Source organism: Phoca vitulina, unplaced genomic scaffold, assembly GCF_004348235.1.
Source record: "Phoca vitulina isolate PV1807 unplaced genomic scaffold, GSC_HSeal_1.0 scaffold37, whole genome shotgun sequence".
Lineage (NCBI taxonomy): Eukaryota > Metazoa > Chordata > Mammalia > Carnivora > Phocidae > Phoca > Phoca vitulina.
Genome location: NW_022589740.1, coordinates 9,094,944 through 9,118,081, shown reverse-complemented (window position 1 = coordinate 9,118,081; position 23,138 = coordinate 9,094,944). Strand labels below are relative to the sequence as shown.

Here is a 23,138-nt window from a genome sequence, read left to right as displayed (position 1 = left end):
CTTTTCTTTTTTCATCCCATTTATCCGCAAGTTCGTCCTTAATATTTTTCCTTTTTCTTCCAAAATATAGTGCTGCTCATCTGAAAATTATCTGTAAGCAACCGCTTTAAATAGGAAGAAGAAACTTTCTTCAAAAAATAAAAAACCTACAAAAGGAATTGAATTTCATGAATACAAACATGCTCTAAGACATTTTCCTCTCACGTTTCATTGCAACCAAAAGCCAAGGAGTTCAATCTCTAAATGCCAAATTTGGGGGTTTCCAGAGATATTTGATACTTTTTTCTGAAAACTTGAAAATTTTTATCCATATATAAACACACACACACACACACACAGGAATACAAACGTCATTTTACCTTTTATGAAATGTATTGTTTGGCCAAACTCACTTTGATGTATGCTTCAGTGAAAGTAATCAGAAATCATGCATCATGTTTAAAAATCTGTAAGACCAGGGTCAGCACACTATAGTCCTTGTCTAGCTCACCACCTGGATTTTATACAGCCTATGGACAAGAATGGTTTTTACATTTTTAAACGGTTGAAAAAAAAAATCAGAAGAGTATTTTGTGACACATGAAAGTTATATGACATTAAAATTCGGTATCTATAAATAAATTTACTAAATGATTTATGCATTGTCTATGGCTGCTTTTCGGCTTCAATGGCAGTTGAGAAGTCACGACACAGACCATAGGACTAATGTGATGGGTTGAGTTGGGTCCCCCTCCCGAAATTCCTATGTTGGAGTCCTGACCCCCAATCCCTCAGAAAGTGACCTTCTTTGGAGATAGGGTCTCTACAGAGACAATCAGGTTAAAATGAGGTCATTGGGGTGGGTCCTAATCCAATATGACTGGTGTCCTTCTAAGAAGGAAAGATTTGGACACAGACATACATAGAAGGCAGATGATGTGAAGAGACAGAGAGAAGGCCATCCACAAACCAAGAAAGGTCAAGCACAGATCTTTCCCTCGAAGCCCTTAGAAGGAATCAACCCTGTTAACACCTTGCTCTTGGACTTCTAGCCTCCAGAACTGGGAGATAGTCAATTTCTACTGTTTAAGCCACCCAGTCTGTGATACTTTGTAATGTCACCCCTAGCAAACTAATACAGCAGGCAAAACTGCAAAGTATTTACTATCTGGCCCCTTCTAGAAAAAAACTTGTTTACACCTCTTCCACGGGACTCATTTTTTGCATTGAATACTTTGACTCTGGCAAGCACCTCATAACCAGCAACAGAGACTCCAGAATCTTCTCTCTAATGAGGCTACACTTTGCCTCACACCTGTTCTTCTCTTTAAATCATTTCTCTCTGTACTATATGTTGGCTAATTGAACATAATGAAAAAATCATTTCTCTCTGGCAAATGAGCTGGGAATAACCAACTAATTGTACACCATCTTGGATAAAATAGGATTATTGAACAAACCCAACTCAGTACTTCTTGCTTCAAGCCAGGAGGGCAGCAAATTAGTTCCACAAGCCCCGTCAGTGTAGGGATTCTAAAAGATAGGAGGAGTGGGGGGGGGGCGGGGACAGAAAGACAGGTAGAGAATCTCAACTTCATTTTCGAACCTTTCTAGACAGTACGGCGTATCTAACACACCACATCACAAGGGCCCGGACACCCTCCTGTAAGACCAAGATCTTTAGAAGCTGCCATTTCTCTTAAGACATCATCTCCCACAGATCCAGGTGGCCTTCAGAGAATTTAATGGGAAAAGATAGGACAAGACAGGTTAATTCCATTATAAAACAGGTTACTGGGTGCCTGGGTGGCTCAGTTGGTTGAGCGACTGCCTTCAGCTCAGGTCATGATCCTGGAGTCCCGGGATCGAGTCCCGCATCGGGCTCCCCGCTCGGCGGGGAGTCTGCTTCTCCCTCTGACCCTCCCCCCTCTCACGTGCTGTCTCTCTCTCTCTCATTCTCTCTCTCAAATAAATAAATAAAATCTTTAAAAAAAAATTAAAACAGGTTACTAATTAGTCTGAGACTCTTTGATCCTCAGGTGATCAGAAAACTAGTCAACACTGCTAGTAATAAAAATAATGGCAAGAACAATGATAATAGTAACTAACATTTACTTAGCATTTTGTATGTGCCAGACATTGCCCAAAACACTTTGTATGAATGATCTCATTTAATAATCACAACAATCCTATGAAATAAAAAGTATTTTGATCCCCATATAACTGAAAAGTAACTGAAACTTACAGAAGTTACCCAAGATCACAGTACTGGAAAATGGCACATGTAGGGCTCAAGACGAAGGATGCAAGACGAAGGATGCATGATTCCAAAGCCCAACCTTTGAACAATGGGTCACTGGGCCAAAATCTTGGTGCCCCCAAGCAATTTTATCCACTTGAAAAAGTGACTGTGGTTTTCTCTTTTCCTCTCCATATTATGCAAGTCTTTTATTGTGATGCTTTGACATCTTGGGGCCTTGCTGATACTGCAAGGGACTGCCCCTTCCAGGGTTAGCTGATTTCTAGAGATAGCAAATGGGTGCCCTAGTTACACACCTTTCATATGCAGACCAAGTGATCCAAAGTCCTATCTCCAATCATCTCCCGACGGGGCCCTCACATTCTGGGCCACTCTCTACCAGCCCTCGTCACCCATGGGTCAGGTATCAGACAACCAGGGACACCCACCTACCCCAGAGCCTGCTGAAAATCTTCAAACTAGCCAATCCTAAGCCTCCTTACACTGCCTGGTCTCTTCCTTTCTATAGAAACCACAATAAAAGCTCTTAGCCCACATTTCCCTCTACTTCTGCCTCATAACTGACCATGGTGTTTCCCCCCGTGGCCCCGCACGGAGTGCCGTGCCCCTCCTCTTGAGAAGGGTGACTAACAAGCTATCCTTTCAATGGCAATTGTCACCTGATCTGTTGGTCTCACCATACCTGAATAATAAAACCTGTATATTAAAACACTCTCATAGCCTCATTACTTCCCACACCCCTATCATTAAGCCTAGAATACACAGGCCCCAACCTACAAACAGTACCTCACGTGATGATTTCTATGAACCAAAATGTTTGGAAACAAAACCCAAAGCAAAAACAAACAAAAACCCATAAAGCAAGAATTTCATAAAACCTTTCATTGTTTTCTCTCCTGCTTAAGACCTAAGCATTCTGGTATGGAAATGCTGCCCCTCTGGAGTTTGTCATATGGCCTAGCTTTCCTGGGAGGCAAAAACAAAGGAAGGGGGGAACTCCCTCACGTGCATCTTCAAAAGGCTTTCTCTTTTGGGGATTAGGATGTCAAACTTAAAATCATCCAAGAGCAGGCAGGAGAGCTAAAACAGCCGCATTCCTCCCCTCAACCACCCACATCATACGTTCCCCAGGAAAAGTGCGTGACCACGGTGGCGAGCCCAGGCAATGCTCCTCCTGATGCTGCTTGAGTGCATGGTCTAGTCCACAGCCTTCTCCTGAAGGTCACGGGCAATCTCCACCTTCACCACCAGTATTCATTTACCAAGATACACTCTTATTTATGAGCAAAGCAAATGATTTACTATCCACCAAGGAAGGGCACCTCTTCAAAGAAAGCCTGAATCACCACCAGCCGATGAACTTTGGGTAGCTTTCTGCTAAAGGGCGCAGAAACTAGGTTGTGCTATGTATCTAGGCTGGAACAAAGAGGATGCTGGGAAAGCCAGATTGTGCTAGCCACAGTTGTCAAACCCATTCATCTGGTGATAGGAGTTATGGCCAGTGACCCTCTGTACTTGTGTGACCAAGGCAAATTCATTCATGCTCCCTTTTCAGGCTGAGTAAACAAGATCCAGCAAGACTCTGATTTGTGGACATAAACAGTGCCAGGTTAACCAGTAGTTGGTTAGGCATGTGCTTTGGACACAGCAAAGCAGAGACACCAAAATAAACAGCATCATAAGGCAAAAAAACAAATTTTGTTAATTTCCTTGCATTTACCTTTAAAGTTAATTTTATTTTTGAATTACGTATGGGGAAATATTATTGTTTTATTTTTGAATTATGTATGGGGAATTATGTATGGGGAAATAGGGAGGGGAAATATTTTTTTTCAGAGCTTTGGATCTCTAAATCTTCATTTAAAATCGACTCAAAGCCAGAATCAAGGCACGACTTTCAGTTCTTCTGCTTCTTAAGGCCACCCGATTCTTGGGATAAATTGACAATGTCAGATAGCCTTAAAAGATTTGGAATAAGGGTCTCTTTTGTGCTTACTCCTAAAAAGGGGGGATTTGAGCTAGACTCTGTCTGTGGGCTCAACATGGTGGTTTACAGTGGCTGTCAGCTCTCATCAGGGCACACACTTTCCCACACATGCTAGAACGCCCGCTCAGGACCGTGAAAGGAGTTCTGATCCCAGCAGAGGCAGGGAAAGGCCCATTGTCATCAAAGCCCTAATCATCCCTGTACCGTGACAGACACTAGCCCCTGCGAAACACCTGCCAAACTCCCAGTCCAAGGGAGTTTTTCACACACCAACGGACAACAGATGATCACCCCCAGTTCTCAGTTCCAAGGAAAACAATCCATAGTGATAGCAGAGCATGAGTCCAGATTGCAATATCTAAGGGAGAAAAAGAAGGACTGTTTCGCCCACACTTTTTATGAGGCTATTCACCTAAGTGAGTAGAAATAAAGAAAACCCATACATCTTGGCTTCTTAAGTTTCATTCAGCTCCAAGGGACGCTGATTTGTTCACACACAGCTGTACTAAATTCCTTTTTATGCCACTAGAGGGAAATCTAACCCACCTGACCAGAACTTGTTTTTTCTTCTTTCCTTTTTTTTAAAATAATTATCACAAAACCCCAATTTTAAGGTTCTAGAAAATGTTGAGACATTGCCTTGTGCCATCCTTTCCACGCCCTGCCTATATTTAAGAATTATTTGAATCTCTGCGGTCCTAGAGACTTGTAGAAAAGCACAGACCAGCCATCTTCATTGGGCAGGCGCCCTCACAGTTGAGAAATTGTTCTAACAGTCAGTCTGAATCCCTTCCAGTTCAGCTTGAGTTTATTTCATCAAATTACGTATTCATTAGTTATGGAGAACAGCTGGCCATCTTTCTCTGCATCATATTATTCTTTAAATTCCTGAGGACCTCCAGGTCATGCCTCTCTTACAAGCAAAATAAGCCAGCTCTTTAACTTGGCCAGAGAGTGTATATCCCAACCCTTTAACCACGTGTTTCTTTTCTAAACCCTCTACATCACTGCACCCTCCTCCGTATTTTCAAATTACAGCAAGTACAGACTAAACTCTGAGGCGAAAAAGAAAATGAAATATTTCATCTTTTTCTTCATGTATGGCTATGAATAAATCTCTGTGCAGATTTTCTTTTTAAATAACGTTTTTGATATATATTTAGTATGAATCCAAAATCGTATATCTATACATGTGTGTATATATGTATATACCTTTACACACACGTACATACATAAGCATATACACATATACATATACACGTATATACATTTTCATCTCGTCATGAGAATTGAATACCTGAATATCCATTTATATGTCATTTCTGAACTCCACTGTTTCTAGCTCTTCCGCATCACACATACTATTTCAGTTTCTAATTTTATTCTCCGAGTTTTTAACCACTCACTTTAGACCCCTGTTGAGTATAAGTCCTAACATGTATGTAGAACATTATTTTTTAAATAATTTTTTAAAACCTATTCATTGTCAATTCAAATTAAGGGAGAGAAACCTGGTTGTTTTCAAAGCACTCACATGTACCCACATCCATAAGTGTGGTCTAAAAACAACAACATATATTTTGTTGTTCTCTCTGGTTCCAGGCACAGAGCTCCCCAAATCCTTTGAGCTTCCTAAGTGATAGGAGTGGATTTGTTAATTTGTCCCTTTCAACCACACCTGAGTTTATGCTGATGAGGTGACTCTTGTGGACCCCAAGATGGCTTCAGAATGAGGGCTGTAGCCTGAGGAACCAATCAGGGGACTAGAGGGCTGGAAATCCCCGCCTCCCAGGAAGGGAGAAGGGCTGGAGGCTGAGTTCCATCACCAGTGCCCAGTGATTTAATCAATCATATCTATGTAATGAAACCTCTATAGAAAACTCCTAAACAGGGTTCAGAGAGCTTCTGAGTTGGTGAAGACCTCCAGGTGCTGGAAGGGTGGCATGCCAGGAGAAGCCATGGGAGCTCTGAGCGCCCTTCCCTCCATACTTTGCTCTATGATTCTCTTCCATTTGGCCATTCTTAAGTTGTGTCTTTTATAATAAACCACCAATAGTAAATAAAGTGCTTTCCCGGGTTCTGTGAGTCATTCTAGCAAATTACCAAACCTGAGGAGAAGATCACAGGAACCCCTGAATTTGTATTCTAATGGACAGAAATGTGGGGAAACTGGGCACGCCATTTTCCACTGGTATCTTAAGTGGAGGCAGTCTTGTGGGACTGAGCCCTTGATCTGTGGGGCCTGGGCTAACTCCAGGTAGTTAGTGTCAGAAGTGAATTTAATTGATGGGTACCCAGTGGTGTCTAAGAATGAGGGAATTGGTTGGTGTGAGAAAAAAATAAAATATATATATATATATCTCAATAAGAAAACACTGAACTAAGGCTCCAGGTGCAGCCTTGGGTTCAAGCACAGGTAAGAGGAAATCCTCCCTCCTTGGACCTCAAGGATTAGCAGGTTTTATTAAGACCTAGTTTGACTCTCCAATCCAGAAATTACCTGTTCCCTGAGTATTAATGGTTCCCTGAATCAGTTTACTCACCTGCCAAAGCAAGATGATAATTCCACTCTGGGGGGGCCCCACTGGAATGATTCATACAATAATGGATGGACCTAAAGTATCTAGAATGGTGCCTGGCACATTGTAGGGAACTTAAAAATGACAAGTGATTTTATTCAAACTTTCAAGCATAGGAGAAAACCGAGGATAGCACCAAGGTTCATACTGAGTACAGAGTATTTCAGTCTCTCATGTGATATCATCAGTCTGAGATATTCCAAAGTAATTAACACTGAATATTTCATTGGTTTGGCAAAATTCTATTGGGCACGTACCATCTGCCAGGTAGTATTGTATGCACTGGGGATACAGTAAAGAATACTGACAAAATCCTAGCCTCCTGGTGTTTACATTCCCCTGGGAGAGACACAATAAAACAAGTAAATATGTATGTGAGATAGGGGTAAGTGCTATGGAGGAAAAGTAAAGCAGGGTGACAAAGATCAGCGGTACTTGAGTGTCAGGGTGATTTTACGCAGGGCGGCCAGGGGAGGCCTCATTGAGAAGGGGGAGGGCTAGCCTTGCAGTTAATGGAGGGAAAGGCATTCCAGGCAGGGGAGACAGCCGTTGTAAGTGTCCTGAGGCAGAGTATTCTTGGCACGTGCACAGAACAACAGCTGGAGCTCAGAAATAGGACAAGAGGTAGGAGATGCAGTCAGAGGGAGAAGGGGACCATTTCCAGGAGGGGGCCTGATACCATGGTAAGGGTTCTAGCTCTTCTCTGAGTGAGATGGGGCACCACTAAAGGATTTTAGCAGAGCAATGAGATGAGGGGATCTAATTTTTTTTTTTTTTTTTTAATCATTCTGGTTGCTGTGCTAAGACTAGGGTATGGGTGGGGAGTGGGCAAGGGCAGAAGGAGGGAGACCAGGTAGAAGACCAATGCAATAATCTAGAGGCCAGAACACTAGGTTGGCCCTGGATAGAAATGGTAGAGGTGGCAAGGTGGGGCCAGACTCTGGTTGTGCTTTGAAGGTCACGCTGGTAGGGTTTGCTGTTGGAGATGGGATATGATATAAAGAAGAAAAAAAAAGAGTCAAGGATGATTCCTAGGTTTTTGGCTGAACCTGCCACTTCCTGAGTTGAAGACACTGAAAGAAGCAGGGGTCTTCTGGAGGGAGGAGGAACAGGGGGAGGCTGACAGGAGGTCACTTTTGCCTAAGTCAAGTTGGGTGGGCTACCGGAGAGAGAAATCCAGAGGATAGTGGCCCATGCACACAAGGGCACTAAAAACAGGTGTTGCACTGCTTAAGTTAAAGAATTCAGTGACTTGTCTTTAAGGCTTAGCAGTTCATCTAACTCTTTGCTATTCAAAGTGTGGCTCCTGGACCAGCAACATAATATTGCCTGGGAGTTTGTGAGAAATGCAGACTCTCTGGCCTTCATCAGACCGAGTCAGAATCTGCATTTTTAGCAAGATCCCCAGGTGATTTAAAAAACACTAGAGTTTGGGAGCACTCACCTAATTTGAACCATCTGGGAAACTGTTCAAAAATGCAGTCCCCACCCTAGAACAATTAAGGTAGAATCTCTGGGAGTGAGGCCCAGGCCCAGGTATCTTTACCAAAGCCCCAAATGGTCCTGGTGTGTAGCCTCGGTTGGAACCATGGATCCAACTCCTCGTTCCTGGCACATTCTCTCTGTACTATTAGGCTTATACTGATAGTGCCCTCGGAAGGCCATCTCTAAAGAGATAGTCAGATCTAGGGTAGCATGAAGGTATGTAACTAGAGTAACCCAAGTTCTGTTTTATTTGGGGCAGTCTCAACATAATTGTTATTAGTGCCCCCTTTCACTCTCAAATGTATCCTGGTTTAGGTGAAAAATTATATTCTCCCAATGTAACACAAAATGGCTCTGTACTTAACATTTCTGGATTATAAAGTCATAATAAGAACACGTAGAGCAAAATGGCCGCCAGCTCTTGGTCGGACGGATGAATTCCCTATATGACTCCTGGTGCTTAGATAATTGGTCCTTAAAGTAGTCTATATACAGACTATCAGAAATACATAAATTCCCTCAACTGTAAGGAGGGTTGGGGAAAACTGGTCTCCTTCCAAAACTTGGGGTGGGGTAGGGTGCGGTTTTATTCTGCAATTAAAGTACCAAAGCCAACTGTTGATTAGCCACGAGCTCATTATCAGGATGTGATTATCCAGCCCTTAACAAAACTTCTTCCTTTTCCTTTTGGATCTTTTATTGTTCATGAGCTACTCCACCCTCAGGTTCAAAGGGAAAAGGAGAGAAGGTAAATAAAAAATTAATCGAGCAGTCCTGCTAATAAGCTTGGTGGGAAAGAAAGTGAAAAACAATGGGACTGTTTCTGGTCACCTGTGAACTTAAATCCTTTTGGCTCATCCCTTTTTCCAAATTATTACCAGCTGGTTTGAGGGCTTGTTGAAGGTCTACTGATTGCCAGTAAAATTAAAGTAATCTTGTATTTTCAAAACTATGTGATCTTCCAGAAATAGGCCTTAAAGGCTTTCCTTCCTGATTAACCAAGAACACAGAGCAAGGGCAAGGCAAGCACCTTCTCCTCTCCCCAGAGCCCCTCATCTTCTTCCTCCCCTCACCACCCATTCCTAGGGGTAGATGGACAGAATTCTTTAAAAATATTTTTTGATGTAATTAAATTATTTTAAATCATTTAAAACAAATACCATAATAACTGTTGTAAAAATGGACCCAAATAAATCTATAGGCAGGAGCAGGGACTTTTCTGCATATAGACTATACCACAGATTTTCCTAGTTGCATCCCCAGGATGGTTATGAACACTTTTATGAGGCAACCACAGTATTAATATTGAAAACATGTTCTGTTCCCATGTGTTTAAAATGTCTGGACCAAAGTGTCCACTGATTGATGAATGGATAAAGAAGTTGTGGTACACATACACACAGGAATATTACTCAGCCATAAAAAAGAATGAAATCTTGCCATTTGCAATGACATTTATGGAGCTAGAGTATCATGCTAAATGAAATAAGTCAGTCAAAGAAAGACAAATACTATATGACTTCATTTATATGTACAATTTAAGAAGCAAAACAAAGCAGCAAAGAGATCCAAAAAGAAAAAAAAAAAAAGGAAGAAAGAAAGGAGCAAACCAAGAAACAGACTCTTAACTATAAAGAACAAATTGATGGTTACCAGAAGGGAAGGAGGGAGGGGGATGGGGGAAATAGGTGATGGGGATGAAGGATGACACTTGTGGTGAGCCCCAGGTGATGTATGGATTTGTTAAATCACTATATTGTATACAGTGTATTGAAACTAATATAACACTGCATGTTAACTAACTGGAACTTAAATAAAAACTTTAAAAAAGATGTATGGACAAGAAACTCTTCATGCAAAGTACAATAGCCAGATGCTGAGAAGCCAGTTGAAGAGAACTCTCTAGTCCTTTTGCTATTGATGGGAATGTAGGTGGGTATTGAGTTAAGGCAGGTAAAACATGAATACCTGTTGAATTGGACAAGTTTATCAATGGAATCTCTACACATTCAAGAGGTACTTTACTGGGTATCTGAGTGGGGGGGGATGGGTATTTGTTCTGTTTTCTGGGCTGCAAATTGGAACAAGCTAGAAAGGAGGAAGAGGTCTCTGTAGTTGAGGAAGCAACACAGCTGGTCTTTCCCCATCAGGCCACAGATCAGTAATAACCTCAGTAGCATGCTGTATCTTTGATCTCTGTTAACAGTTGACCAAAGGCTTTTCCTTCCAGAGCTCTTCAAAGGCAGAAGCTGGGGTCCTGGGAGGCAATGCTGTAAGGAGGCCCCGAACAGTCAAACTTAAGTGCCTAGGTGTGATTCAGCAGTGATGAGACAGGTGAGTCTACTGGGGGTCTTCTTCTTCTTCCTTAGGGGTGTAGATGTCTTTTCAAACCTTATTCTAAATTATACCTTGACTTACATGTATTATGCAACAGGGCTTCAGTTGGTGAGTCAATGATATAAGGGATTTTAATAAGGAATTCTAGCTTAATGTAAAATTTTGAGCTGGATCCTGAGCTAAACACAGTGAGGCCCACCTATCCAGGTTTGGGAAGACCCTCGCTCATGATTAAAAAGGGAAGGCAGATTATTGATCAGAAGAACACGATCAACAAAAGGATTCCTCAACCATTCAAAATGGCAAACTCTTTGAACCAACAGGATGGAAAATAAAGAGCACTGGCCACTGAAACAAGCATTACTTATGTTTTCTCTACCCACAGACTGAAGCAGTACTTAACGCACAACCCTCTAGGAGCAGGCCTATGGAAGTTTTCAGCTTCAAAGGAAGCTCTGAAAAAAAAAGTGGCACCACTTGGCTGTTGTGGAACACTTGAGAGAGAGACTCACTTGTGCACAGGATCATTTTCACACATGTCTAAAGGCCCAGATGTCACACTCCTGCAGTCAGTGTGGAAGGTAAATACAAATAAGCAAGTATCATAACTACTTATCATAAGTACTTACCCTGTGCAAATAGGGAAAAGAATGTTGAGAAAAAATAGCCTCGAGTCAGAGTGAGTCAGAGTTGGTAAAGCCAGGAATATCATTCCTCACCCTGTATGTAGCTCTGGAGTTTTAGGGCCTTGCTTTAATCTCCTTTCCCAACATGAAAAGTAGAAGGGTTTTATATGGAAAGAGAGGGTAAGCCTCCAATTCTTGCATGATTTGGTACTGTCTTGGGCGAAATGTACTCACTGACAAATTATGTTGGCAGGGCGTGGCCCGTCCTTGCATGGAAAGCCTGTGATCCTGACAGGAAAGGGCCAAGGACCTTATACTAGCTTCATGCTCTTAGCTTTCAGCCTCCCAGGCCTCTACTTCCCCATCTGAGATGATCTGACCCCAAACAGACCTTCTGGTTCCATCATCAGCTATAAGGATCTACGGCACCATATTTATCAAGTTCTTTGAGACTCTCCAAAGAAAGATACCATTTTAAGAAAAACACACTAAACCACTAAGAAAGAAAGAAAACCCTTTCTGGTCTCATTCTAGGGCACAACTTTGGCAAATTATCATTGGAAATTTGGAGTAACTCTAAAATGAGAGGCAGTAAGTTTTTCTTTGCTTCTCTACTTCTCCACAAAAGCAGCTCTGCAGATGGAACCACTCATTCATCTCAAGGAATCACCTCATCAAGGACTCTGCTTCAAAACCCAGGGTGAGGGCGCCTGGGTGGCTCAGTTGGTTGGGCGACTGCCTTCGGCTCAGGTCATGATCCTGGAGTCCCGGGATAGAGTCCCGCATCGGGCTCCCTGCTCAGCAGGGAGTCTACTTCTCCCTCTGACCCTCCCCCCTCTCATGCTCTATCTCATTCTCTCTCTCAAATAAATAAATAAAATATTAAAAAAACAAAAAAACAACCCAGGGTGAAGTAGAGACCAAGGGGGCAAGGGAAGGCCCGCAGTGTAGCTGGAAATATCCAACGTTATGGTGGGTCCTTTCTGCTATTAATTAATGTTGCCTGCAGCTTTAATGAATGTAAGAGTGGGGATGCTTACGGTTGGGCTCTCTGTAATTTTTTCTGAGTTCTTAATTAGCCCTATTGTTGACAACATGAAGGGGCTTTGCTAAACACAGGGTGGCCCAGCCTTGGCTGATCTAGCTTAGCCTCCCTTAACTTTAAATGCAGACCAGCCCTCGGCCCTCTTCTTGAGAGAAACTGGGCTCTGCAGCAATCTCAGACAGGAGGGCCTGCGTAGCATCTACACTCGCACCTCAAGGTCACGATCCAACCCAGAGTTTGCCAAACACCTGGAGATTCATTATTTACATGCGCAGTCAAGGCTCTGAGGAGTTGGACCAGCTTGACTCTAACTAAACATTTCTCTATCTATACAAGGTCATTTTTCTTGAGGTCACCCCAATTCAACAAACTGCAGAACAATCAAGAAAGGCAAGTCACTTGGGAAATGCTGGTCTAAACTCATAGAGGCTAGAGCCCAAATTTTCTGTTCCAAACACTGTCATGAGTGAGTGAAATTTTGTCTCCAGTTACTGTAAGCTTGTCCTTCAGCTGCATCTATCAATATGTAACTTAGATTCCAGAAAGTAAAATCACCCCCACTAAAGGCCCACAAGGGCTCCCTAAATTTTCCAGGAACGATGAGACACACGGTGCTGAGCGTACCTGGGGCTCCTGGTCATGACCGCTGGGGTCCCTCTCGTAGCTCTCAGCGTACAGTCTGACGGTGGCCCGCACGCTGCTGGAGGAACTGAGCCGGAAGATGAGCCGTGATGCATCTGAGAAAATGATCCTCAGGCCCTGAGATCAAGAACACCCAGAATGGAGCAGTGAATCAAGGGGATACACAGGTAGTAACAATTAATACCCACATGTGGTTAATGCTGGGGGAGACTTCAGGGCAAAACTATGAACAGATGCTCAAGTTCCTTTGGTCGGGAGATGTGGGAGCCAGAGAGAGGCGGAGGGATGATACTTAATGTCCCTGGGTCCAAAGTTTTTCCCTTAGAAACCTGCCGGATGCCGTGGGAGTAGGCAATTTCTCTATTACAGTAAAGCAAACTGCCTGTGTTAAGCTTACCCCCACGTGATACTAGGCTTTGCTTCAAGTTCATCTCTCTTGATTCTTTCCTTGTGCCCACATTCCCTTGTAGCAACCAAAGCCTACGATGACATGCTCAGGTCTGGAGCCTCAGCTGGGTTCTGGGCTTCCTGCATACAGTCTCATCCCCTCGGCTCTGTCCTTCCTTCTTACTCTCCCACCTGGCCACCAGGGTGGTGGGGGGCAGAGCCATAGCGGTATTAATGTGTTTTTGGCTCAGAAGGCCTCCGTTCTCTGTGCATCTGTTTTCATTAGTGGCAGGGATATTTGAAAAATAGGACCATCAGATTATATTGTAACGTTTGTTGAAGGAAATTTGTTTTCTTAAGACAACTGATAAAGCCCTTGGTATAAATAAGCATATTGGCAGGGGCCAGAGGAAAGAAGTAGAGGAAACAAAATAATTAGTCTGGTCGTTTGTTATTTCTGAAAAAGGAGAAGTCCCAGGCAACTTTGACATCAGACATTTTCCCTAAGAAATTTGCCCTTGAAACTCGTCTGGCCTTAAATCATGGCTGTTAAGAATAAGCCAGGATTAAAAATATACCTGCCATATAAATCTGACTGCCAATCCCTTACCCCACCCCCATATCTGCTGGGGTGGGGTGGGGACCACTATATTCTATCTGAATGGTTTTCTGCTTTTTAAGTTTTGTAGGCATATTTTGTTCCAATCCAAAACAACAGCCTTAGTCTCTTTTGGAGCGATTCAGTATCTGCCACGATTTGTGTAACAGAACTCACCTCTCTCTGATACTAGCTCTGCAAATAGGATGATACTAACCAGAATTCATTCGCTGGGCAAATATTTTAGAGTAGCCCCTGGGGGTCAGGTCCTGGGCTAAGCCCTGAGGATATGAAGAGAAAGACACAGTCCTTGCTCTCCATAAGCCTGGACTAGTCATTGCAACCATATTACAAGGAGCGGCAACCGTTTTCCTAATAAGAACCTTCTGCTGCTGGACGAGTGAATAGTTAGGACATTCCGAATGGAGTATATGCCCCAATTCCCTACTACCCAGGAAGTGTTCTAGACCAAATTATGTTCAGACAATGAGGCTACAAAAGTTTCATAGCTGCATCCACGGTCATGTTTTTACAACTCTTCTGAAGCTGTTATTTCTTTTTAAGTTGCACTCCCCTTGTCACCACATATGGGACACATGAGTAGGTAATTGGTCACTCACGACTACGGGTTATGCAAAAGTTGGTGAAAGCAATATTTAAGGCCGAAGCCCTAAGCCACCTGTTCTTGTAGATTCCAAACCACTTGAGGCCACCCCTTCCAAAGACCACCCAAACTCAACCCTTTCCTGTAGCTCCCATTACACCATGAATGTAATTAACCACTAATTAATTAATAACCCCAGATTCGTATGCAGCCAGTGGGAAGTATTCAAGAACTCAGGCCATAACAAACCATCAACATGTATTATCAACTCACAACTAAGCTTTTTTATAGTGAAATTATGTTATTTTTTTTTTCCCTTGTGGGTCACCATATCTTTGGCTGTACTTCTAGAAAGCTGGTTAGAATCTACATCTGGTAGCCTGGAGTAAATTTTGCACTTGAAAAGATGATAAAGGCATGCACGAGATACTGCTGATGGTCCAACCTCTCTCTTTTCTAAGGAACCAGCCATGAGATCTTACCAGAGAACCCCTGTTGCTTTGTGAGACCTCCAAGTGAGAAATACCACAGTTCTCCTCCACATAGCAGGACAAAAATTCTAGACCCAGCCCAGTTCTGTGCTGCATTAACCCCAGTTCCCTGTCCATTGAGTGTCACTATGGTGTGCGAAGATGTAATGGCTTGCTTTGGTGTCTGCATGTTCTTTCAATGAACTTAATGAATGTGTACCCTGAACACGAGCCATGTTCGCTCCAGCATGCATCATCACCTACTTTCAATTAAATTACAAGGCCAGAGTCACCACTGAGCAAGACTTGCCAAGTTTCTAAATGTTCTGTAATTCCAACAAAAGCATACCAATCATACATTTTGCTTTTTGAAATTTTCAGATTAAACGAGGGATTGGCAATATAGTTTGTCAGCCAAATTTGACCGGCCGGCTATTTGTATAAATCAAGGTTTCATGGGAACACAGCCAGCCCCATGGCCTTATGTATCCTCTAGGGCTACTTTTGTGTCATAACTGCAGAGTTGAATCTATATGACAGACACTATCTGGGCCACAGCGGCTAAAATATTTACTATCTTTTACAGAAAATGTTTGCCATCCCCTGGTATAAACCCTTACATTATCCACAACACGGAATACTTAGTCTTCAACTCTACCCCAGAAAAATATTTTATCTATGTGCCTTATCAAAATCCCAAGAAAGAAAAATTATGAACGGTGTCCAATCCATGCACTTCCCCAGGTATTCTAGCCATAGACTCATATGGACGTATAGGTGACCTGAATCAACTTACTTCTGACTGACTACTCATGACAAGAATGGGTTTATTAAATTGCATTTTTGTTTCATATCCTCCCTTTCCTTGCAGGGTCTACAGGGTACTGCCTTATAAAACCCGCTTTTGCAGTCACTCTAGGAATATTCTTGGAGACTGTACAAAATTCCACATGAGACATTTCCTTAAGAGCCAAGTGTTAGAAAGCCTCTCCTTCCCTGAGGAACTGGTATTTTTTTGTCTCTCTAACAATAATAACTAACCATAGTTCCCTTTTCAATATGGCTGCCAGAACACTTAATGCCAAATTTGAGGTTCAGCCCAAGCAGATCCTTATGACTTGCATAGCTATGAATTTTTCTTCTGTTCTTGACTCTACTCTTATTTATGTTTTTCCCCAGTCTTGATTTCTGTTTCTTATTTATATCCTAACAACTTCATTATGCATGTTTTTGCTGCCACAAATCCTCCTGAAGAAACAAGGCCCAGCTAAAAATGAATAAAACAAGTTCCCATCTCAGCCTTAACCCTAAAGTGTTGGAATTGCTGAAATAGGTCTTTGGGTCCTTCATAAAGCTTATAAGCTCTGGTAGGGCAAAGCCTTATGTCCCTTGTTCACCATTTATCCCCACAGCCCAGGACAATGGCTGGCAAAGAGTAGGCCCTTTGCAAACACTTCAGTGTATGTCACTGCATGTTTGAGAACTGGAGCGAGCACCACAGGAGTGCCTCCTTCCACGCTTAAGGAGGGCTCACAGGACAAATTAAAACACTTAGGTTCTCCATCAGTGAACTGGGGTAAACATATTTACCTTGAAGGGTAGTCGTGAGTGATGCTGTATCTACTCATCCTTCATTTTTAAGGCAAGGGTCCGTTTTGGCTAAAAACAATGGAGCTGAACCATGATAGGTTCCTGTCCCCACTTGTGTGATGTTAGACAAATCATAAGCCCATGGGTTGCAAAATTTGCTGCACACTGGAATCGGCTGGGTTCTTTCAAAAATATTGCTATCTGGCTCTTACCCCAGACACTGTAATTTAATTTGAATAGGTTATGACTTGGGCACTGGGATTGCAAAAGCTCTCCAGGTGATCCTACCGTGTAGCCAAATGAGGACAGCCCAGTAGTAGCCACTTTTGTCTGGGTCACCTGCCTCACGGATCAAGTGACTGGCTATAGTACATGTCAGTCTTAAGGAAGATCCCTTTAAGATCTCAGGTTTCACCCGTATACTCCCATCGGACTGGAATCTCAGGAGGACCACAAAATGGTGAGAGAGTGCTAATAAAACATCTTGCGGCTGTGTCCTGAAAGCCTCCTCCTAATGCCTTGCCAATAGCAGAACCATTATAAGAATCTCCCCTTGAGCCATCTGACACTAAGAACTTTTAGCACAATCTCCTCGGGGATTCCTAAAGCAACAGTGAAGGAATCCATGCCACCTCTGTAGTTATAGCAACAACAGAGGCCAGAATGTCCAGGATAACATAATAGCCACAAACTCAAAGAAGGGGAAGAGATGCGGTCTTCCATGCTACGACCATGTTAATGATGGAGCGGGGTATCAAAGGGGCACCGTTAGTGCCAGCCTAGCATTTTCTTCCCATTGAGTGCCTGCAGCTGTATGCCTCAGCGACAAGAGGGGGGTTTTGCCCACCCTAGCTTTGTCCCAGCACTGTTAAAGGGCCATGCTTTCTTGCAGGTTTCTCCACCCCCAAATCCTCCAATGTGCTTCCATGTATCACCAGAGCTTTTGTTTTTCTCCCCATATTTGCCCCTCTCTGGTTTGCTGCTCGTGGAGAGTCAGTTTGGAAATGATAAAGGGGTGGAATTCTGGCTCAGCTTATCAGCTGGTGGTCTTGAGCAAGTCACTTTAAGCTCTGTAAGTCTTAGTTTCCTAAAAAGGGATGAAAAACAATGCAGCCTGGCTCCCTGGGTTGTTGTGAACATCAGATCAGAGAATATATGTGAAGAGTGCTTTGAAAATTATAAATCAGTCTATAAATACCATTCTTATGTTAAGCTTTTAATGAAAATGATACTATGCTCTTAGTCATGCAGCCTTCCAGATTTTGCAGAAGATTGCCAAATAAAGCTTGAATGGTGATGGTTTATGGCACATTTATTTTTAAATTAGGCAGAATTAAGATTAATTTTATTTTAAGGACTATGCCATGTTCTCTGAAATCACTACTAAACTCACGGATCTGTTACCATTTATCTTCTCCATCCCTCCCACTGAACTGGCTTCTTGGACCATAAAATGTCCGTTCTAAGTTGATCTATTTAGACCATTAGGGTCCTGAAGGAAGGACCTCAGAATCATCCAGGCCACTTCCTCCCTTCACCGGAAAGAAAGGGGAAGTTAAAAACTGGTCAAGAGAGGAGCCAGAACTTTAGGTCTTCTGACCCCAGGCTTATACTTTTAGGTTGAACCATATGAGACTGCTGAGAGTCACACAACGCTTCTCGTGACATATGTGAACAGTATCTCATATGTTCTCTATGGTCCCCCAAATGAGCAGAGAGCCTTACATAGAGCAGGTATCTGATAAATGTTGGATAAGTAAGTGTTGGGTTTTGTTTTTTTTTTAAACCCTTGTGTGAATCAATGCAGGGAAATCTGCAAGTTGCTAAATACACACAGAGCTGCCAGATGTTTGTTTGGAGACTATAGGACATGTTGCAGCCAGGCGGGGAAGGAGGAACTGTACATTACCAAGAGTTATTTGGCAGCATCCGACCCAGTCAAATACGGACGTAGGATGAGTTCCAGGGGAACACAGCACATGGCCCTGAAAGCTAGTACAATGTCACATATACTGTTAGTTGGCCACACCAGGCACATGAACCTGGAGACAAGACCGGCGTGGGAGAGACTCTTAAGCTTAACTCACATGTTATCTCCCCTGGGAGATCCCAAAGATTTATCTGGAGAATTTCAAGGTGAAAATACTGCTGTGTAACATCTGAACCATATTTTGTAGAAGAAAGCACGCAGCTTCCAAAGCAGAAGATTTGGATTGGACAGAGCACTCTCTCCATGAAAAAAATGAACTAGAATTATCCATTTTTCTTTGTTGAAGTCACAGAGCTAGCTGGAAGCATGAGTTCAAAAGGGGTTGAGCAGGGCAGCAGCTAGTCCATACTGTGCCCTCATAGAGATTACAAACAGGAAAACAAATTAGAGAAAAGTATCTTTCCTCTGGGCTGGCCTGGACTTCAGCTGCTCCTCCCCCATGAGGCCAGGAGCCTTTGTGCAGTGCACTGACTGTTCACCACCAACCCAGCTCTCTTGCAGACCAATAATTGCAAATAATTATTTGGGGGAAATCAAGGCCAAATGACTTCCTAAGTGCTCTTTTAAAACACCCGCCCAGCAAAAACCACATTAGGTGATGAGAGCACTGCGTGGAGAGAGAAGACTTAAAAATTATCCAGATTCCAACTATCAAACTTGGAACAATGGAACTAGGTCACACATGTTCCATTTCCCTTCGTCTTTGGCCAAAATGGCTGCTGATCCCTGTTCACTCAACACCAGCCCCAGTTCTGGGATATTTTGGAATCAGACATACTTTACCCAGACAACAGGGGTAGCTTCCTCCCTCAGTTCCTGTGATAGTCCACGAATTTTTCCTTTAATATTTATGTTTCCTGGTGACAGTCACCCTCCTGACTACACACAAAATTAGTAGTTCGGTAGGAAGTAACTATGATGTCATTTATTCCAGAATGCTCAGATTCTTATCACACATCTTAGCAGGATTCAACTACCAGCATTTTGGAAGATAGTCCCAAAGCAATCAACTTATGGCAGGGGAAGGTGCTTCATCATAACAAAACTCCAATGAACCAGAAGCAAAGGAGTAAGAACTTCCTAACTAATTAGAAACACTGTCTCCCTCTCCTTATTTCCTAATCAGCCAATATGTCCTTAAGAAGCAACGAGTATGTGTTTGGTCTTTGGAAGACAAATAGACAAAATCACAGGAAAAGTAGCTATTATTAAAAAAAAAATTTTAATACATGGTTTTCTTTTTTTAGAAGATGTATTTATTTATTTATTTAAGAGAGAAAGAGAATCCACACAGACTCCCCACCGAGTGCAGAGCCTGACACGGGGCTTGATCCCAGGACCCTGAGATCGTAACCTGAACTGAAATTAATAGTCAGATGCTTAACTGACTGAGCCACCCAGCTGCCGCTAATACATGGTTTTCAAGGTGTCCTACCAAAAGGCCCAGTTGTATTTATTTAGCACAACTGCAATGTTGTAGAATGAACACCGAAGTAGAGAATTCTAAGTATTTTAACATCCCAGTGAGAACACTATTGCCTATGGGAGATCCCAGTTCTTTATCTGGAAAGCCAAACAATGGTTTAGCTACATTAGATTAAAGAAAGGCCTTTAGTCTGACAAGATGGTTTACCCTGGGCCAGTTCCCACTCATTCTTCAGGGCACAGCTTAAATATCACCTCCTCAGAGCCCTACTTGAGGTGAGCTCCCCCTGCTATGCACTCCCAAATAAGTTCTTTCTCTGTAATACTGTTCAGTAAACTCTATAGTGATTACAAGTTTAATGTCAGTTTGTCTTCCCTGCTAGACTGTTCTGTATGCCGGTATGTCCTCAGTGCCCAGCAAGCTGACTGGCATATAGTAGGTGTTTGGTTAATATTCAGTGAATGGATGAAGGCATGAATGAATCACACTTCCACTATCTTCACTGTATTGTATTAAATACAATACTAAAGGAATATGTATTTATTACGAGGATATTTTTTTTCAACATCACAACTTGCAACAGAAAAAGGATTTTCTCACCCAGATTTTATCACAATATACATGTAATGACAACACCTCACTACCTAAACATTTCTGACACTCAACAGAGGAGGGCTATTTGTAAGTACTAACTTTCATATTCAACTAAACTCCATAGGTGGGATAATCAGCATGACTGAGATGATTTTTTTTTTTTTTTTTTTTTTTTGCGAGAGAGAGAGAGAGAGAGAGAGAGAGAGCATGAGCAGGGGAGAGCAGCAGAGGGAGAGGGAGAAGCAGGCTCCCCACTGAGCAGGGAGCCTGATGCGGGACTCGATCCCAGGACCCTGAGATCATGACCTGAGCTGAAGGCAGACGCTTAACCGACTGAGCCACCCAGGCGCCCGAGATGATTTTTTTAATTCCACTTTGAGATGCACAAACCACACTCCAGCAAGTGGCATAGTACAGAGATAAGCTGTTCACAACAGTCCCTCACTTGGTTCATTGATTAGAATGTGATGAAAGTTGAAGGTTGACCAGCTAACTCTAAATAGAGAACTCAGTCCTTGGCCCCTAGAGTCTCCAGCTAACACCAATCAGTTGTCTTCATATGATGCCCCCAGAAACGAGGCCATGATAAATTTCTCTCTCTCTGCTGACCAAGGGTAATAGCACTGCAATAGATATTAAAGCACCAAAGGCTAGGCTAAAATGTGATTTCAAGATTGCCAATTGACTTGCTTCATTATTTCTAAATATTGAAATTAAAAAATGCAGACACCTTCCTGCATATTAAAATAACAACTCTAAAAGCGAATTGACTTTGCAATCAGTCTTCAAAGTGTGCCTTTTCTCTGAACTAATTTCAAATGGTTCTTTTTTCCAGGTTGAGGACAACATCAAAATGTTTCCACACAGCCTGTGTAACTGGAAGAGGTATTAATAAGCTGAGCGTTAGCCTGACATAATCAAATTGGATTTGGTTTTCCACATCAGCTAACTGGTATGCTTTTATTTACATCAGGTTTTTTAATATCAGCTGAACTGTTACTGGCAAATGACTTCAGCACTGGTGGAATTTCATGATTTTTGATCTTCTTAAATAGAAATACAGGCATGGGACAGATGAGGAGAGACTCAGTTCCTTAAATTTTGCTCCTGGTATCAAGGTTTCTCTCTTCAAAGCTAATTTTCAAAATACAGGTCATGGTTCTGGATCGATGCCCACCCTAGTAGCAATATGCCATCAACTCATGCTGGCACCATCTGTCATATTGTCCATTTTTCACACCACCAGGATTGGAGGATTCCTTCTGTCAGAGCTGGAAGAGTCTCATAACCATGAAGCAGAGTGGGGACTCCGGGAGATTTCAGCTACAAGGAGGAGATGGGGAGGATAATGGTAAGAGGTAATCTGGTGCTGATGATATTCCTTGGGTTGTTGATGGTTAAGGAAGAGAGAGAGTGCCTGGCACTATGGGAAATCTTGATGTTTGTACAAGGACCTCATCCTTGAGGAAAGAGTGGGCCACCCGTCAAGCCTTAAGGAGCTACCCACCTTTCCCTCATCTTTCCCATCTCTTTACAAGGCATAAAGTGGGAATCACTTGAATTAGTTGGCAACTGGGTCAAACTGCTCCCTGCTCTCATAGGAGCTACTGGTTTATCTTTCCCACTCATATTTGAAGAATCCATTATCATTCATTCGTGTGACTAGATTTTACCTGAAAATAAACAGTGACATACCCTTATGGGACAAGAGAGGATGAGCTGCTATTTCTAAATCAGAGTTCCTCATGGGTCCCGCTTAATGGAGGACACACATCAGCTTTCCTCTTGGCACTCAACATCACAAAAATATCAGCCACTTGGAGGCAGCCATAGTAAATTCCATGAGACCTGGATAGGCCACGGGAAGCCAGTGGGGTCCCTGGGAATTCAAGTCAGGGGTTTAATACTTCAGGGGTTTCCTTCTTGCTCCTTAAATGACCCCCACAGGGTCTCACAGGCAGGACAGACTTTGCTGAACATTTCCACAGCAGTGAAGTAGATAGGGGGCAGGGCTTATCACTAGAACAGGATTTTAATTTCATTTTGGATGGAGGAGCATTTCTTTATCTCTAGAGATATATGTGAAACCGCTTTTTTTTTTCCACAGTCCCTTTCCTGACTCTAACCCCAAATCAAGGACAAAAAGGAGACTGAGCTGCCTTAAAAAAACCTTTTTCTTTCTGCACCAAGTGGGATGGAGGAGATGAGGGAGGGGCGGACTTAGGGAAGGCAGAGAAATGTGACTTTGAATCAATTCATAGATGACTCAGAAACTGAGGAGGCCTTCCCATGTCTTCACATGACACCCTGCAAAGTTGTATTCTGTTCAGTGTTGTTTTCCCTGCTTTTCTCATCATATATGGCTCATTAAATATCAAAATCCTTCTTTCCCAAGGATGCTCTTTTAACATAACTTCTTTTAGTTAACCATTTATTAGTGGTTATTACGTATCAGGACTTCCTATGTATTATCAGATTCTCCCAAGGGCTGTATGCGGTAGCCACAATGATTCTTCCTATTTTCACAGATAAGGAAAGG

General features: G+C 42.6%; 1 protein-coding gene across 1 annotated transcript in view; it reads right to left on the bottom strand.

Annotated features, from left to right (window-relative positions):
• PGM5 (phosphoglucomutase 5) overlaps positions 1 to 23,138 on the bottom strand; it is a 198,798-nt gene that overhangs the window by 24,498 nt on the left and 151,162 nt on the right. Inside the window, exon 10 of the mRNA XM_032427488.1 lies at positions 12,923 to 13,057. Within this exon, the coding sequence (XP_032283379.1) occupies positions 12,923 to 13,057 (135 nt within the window). The remainder of the gene's footprint in view (positions 1 to 12,922; positions 13,058 to 23,138) is intronic.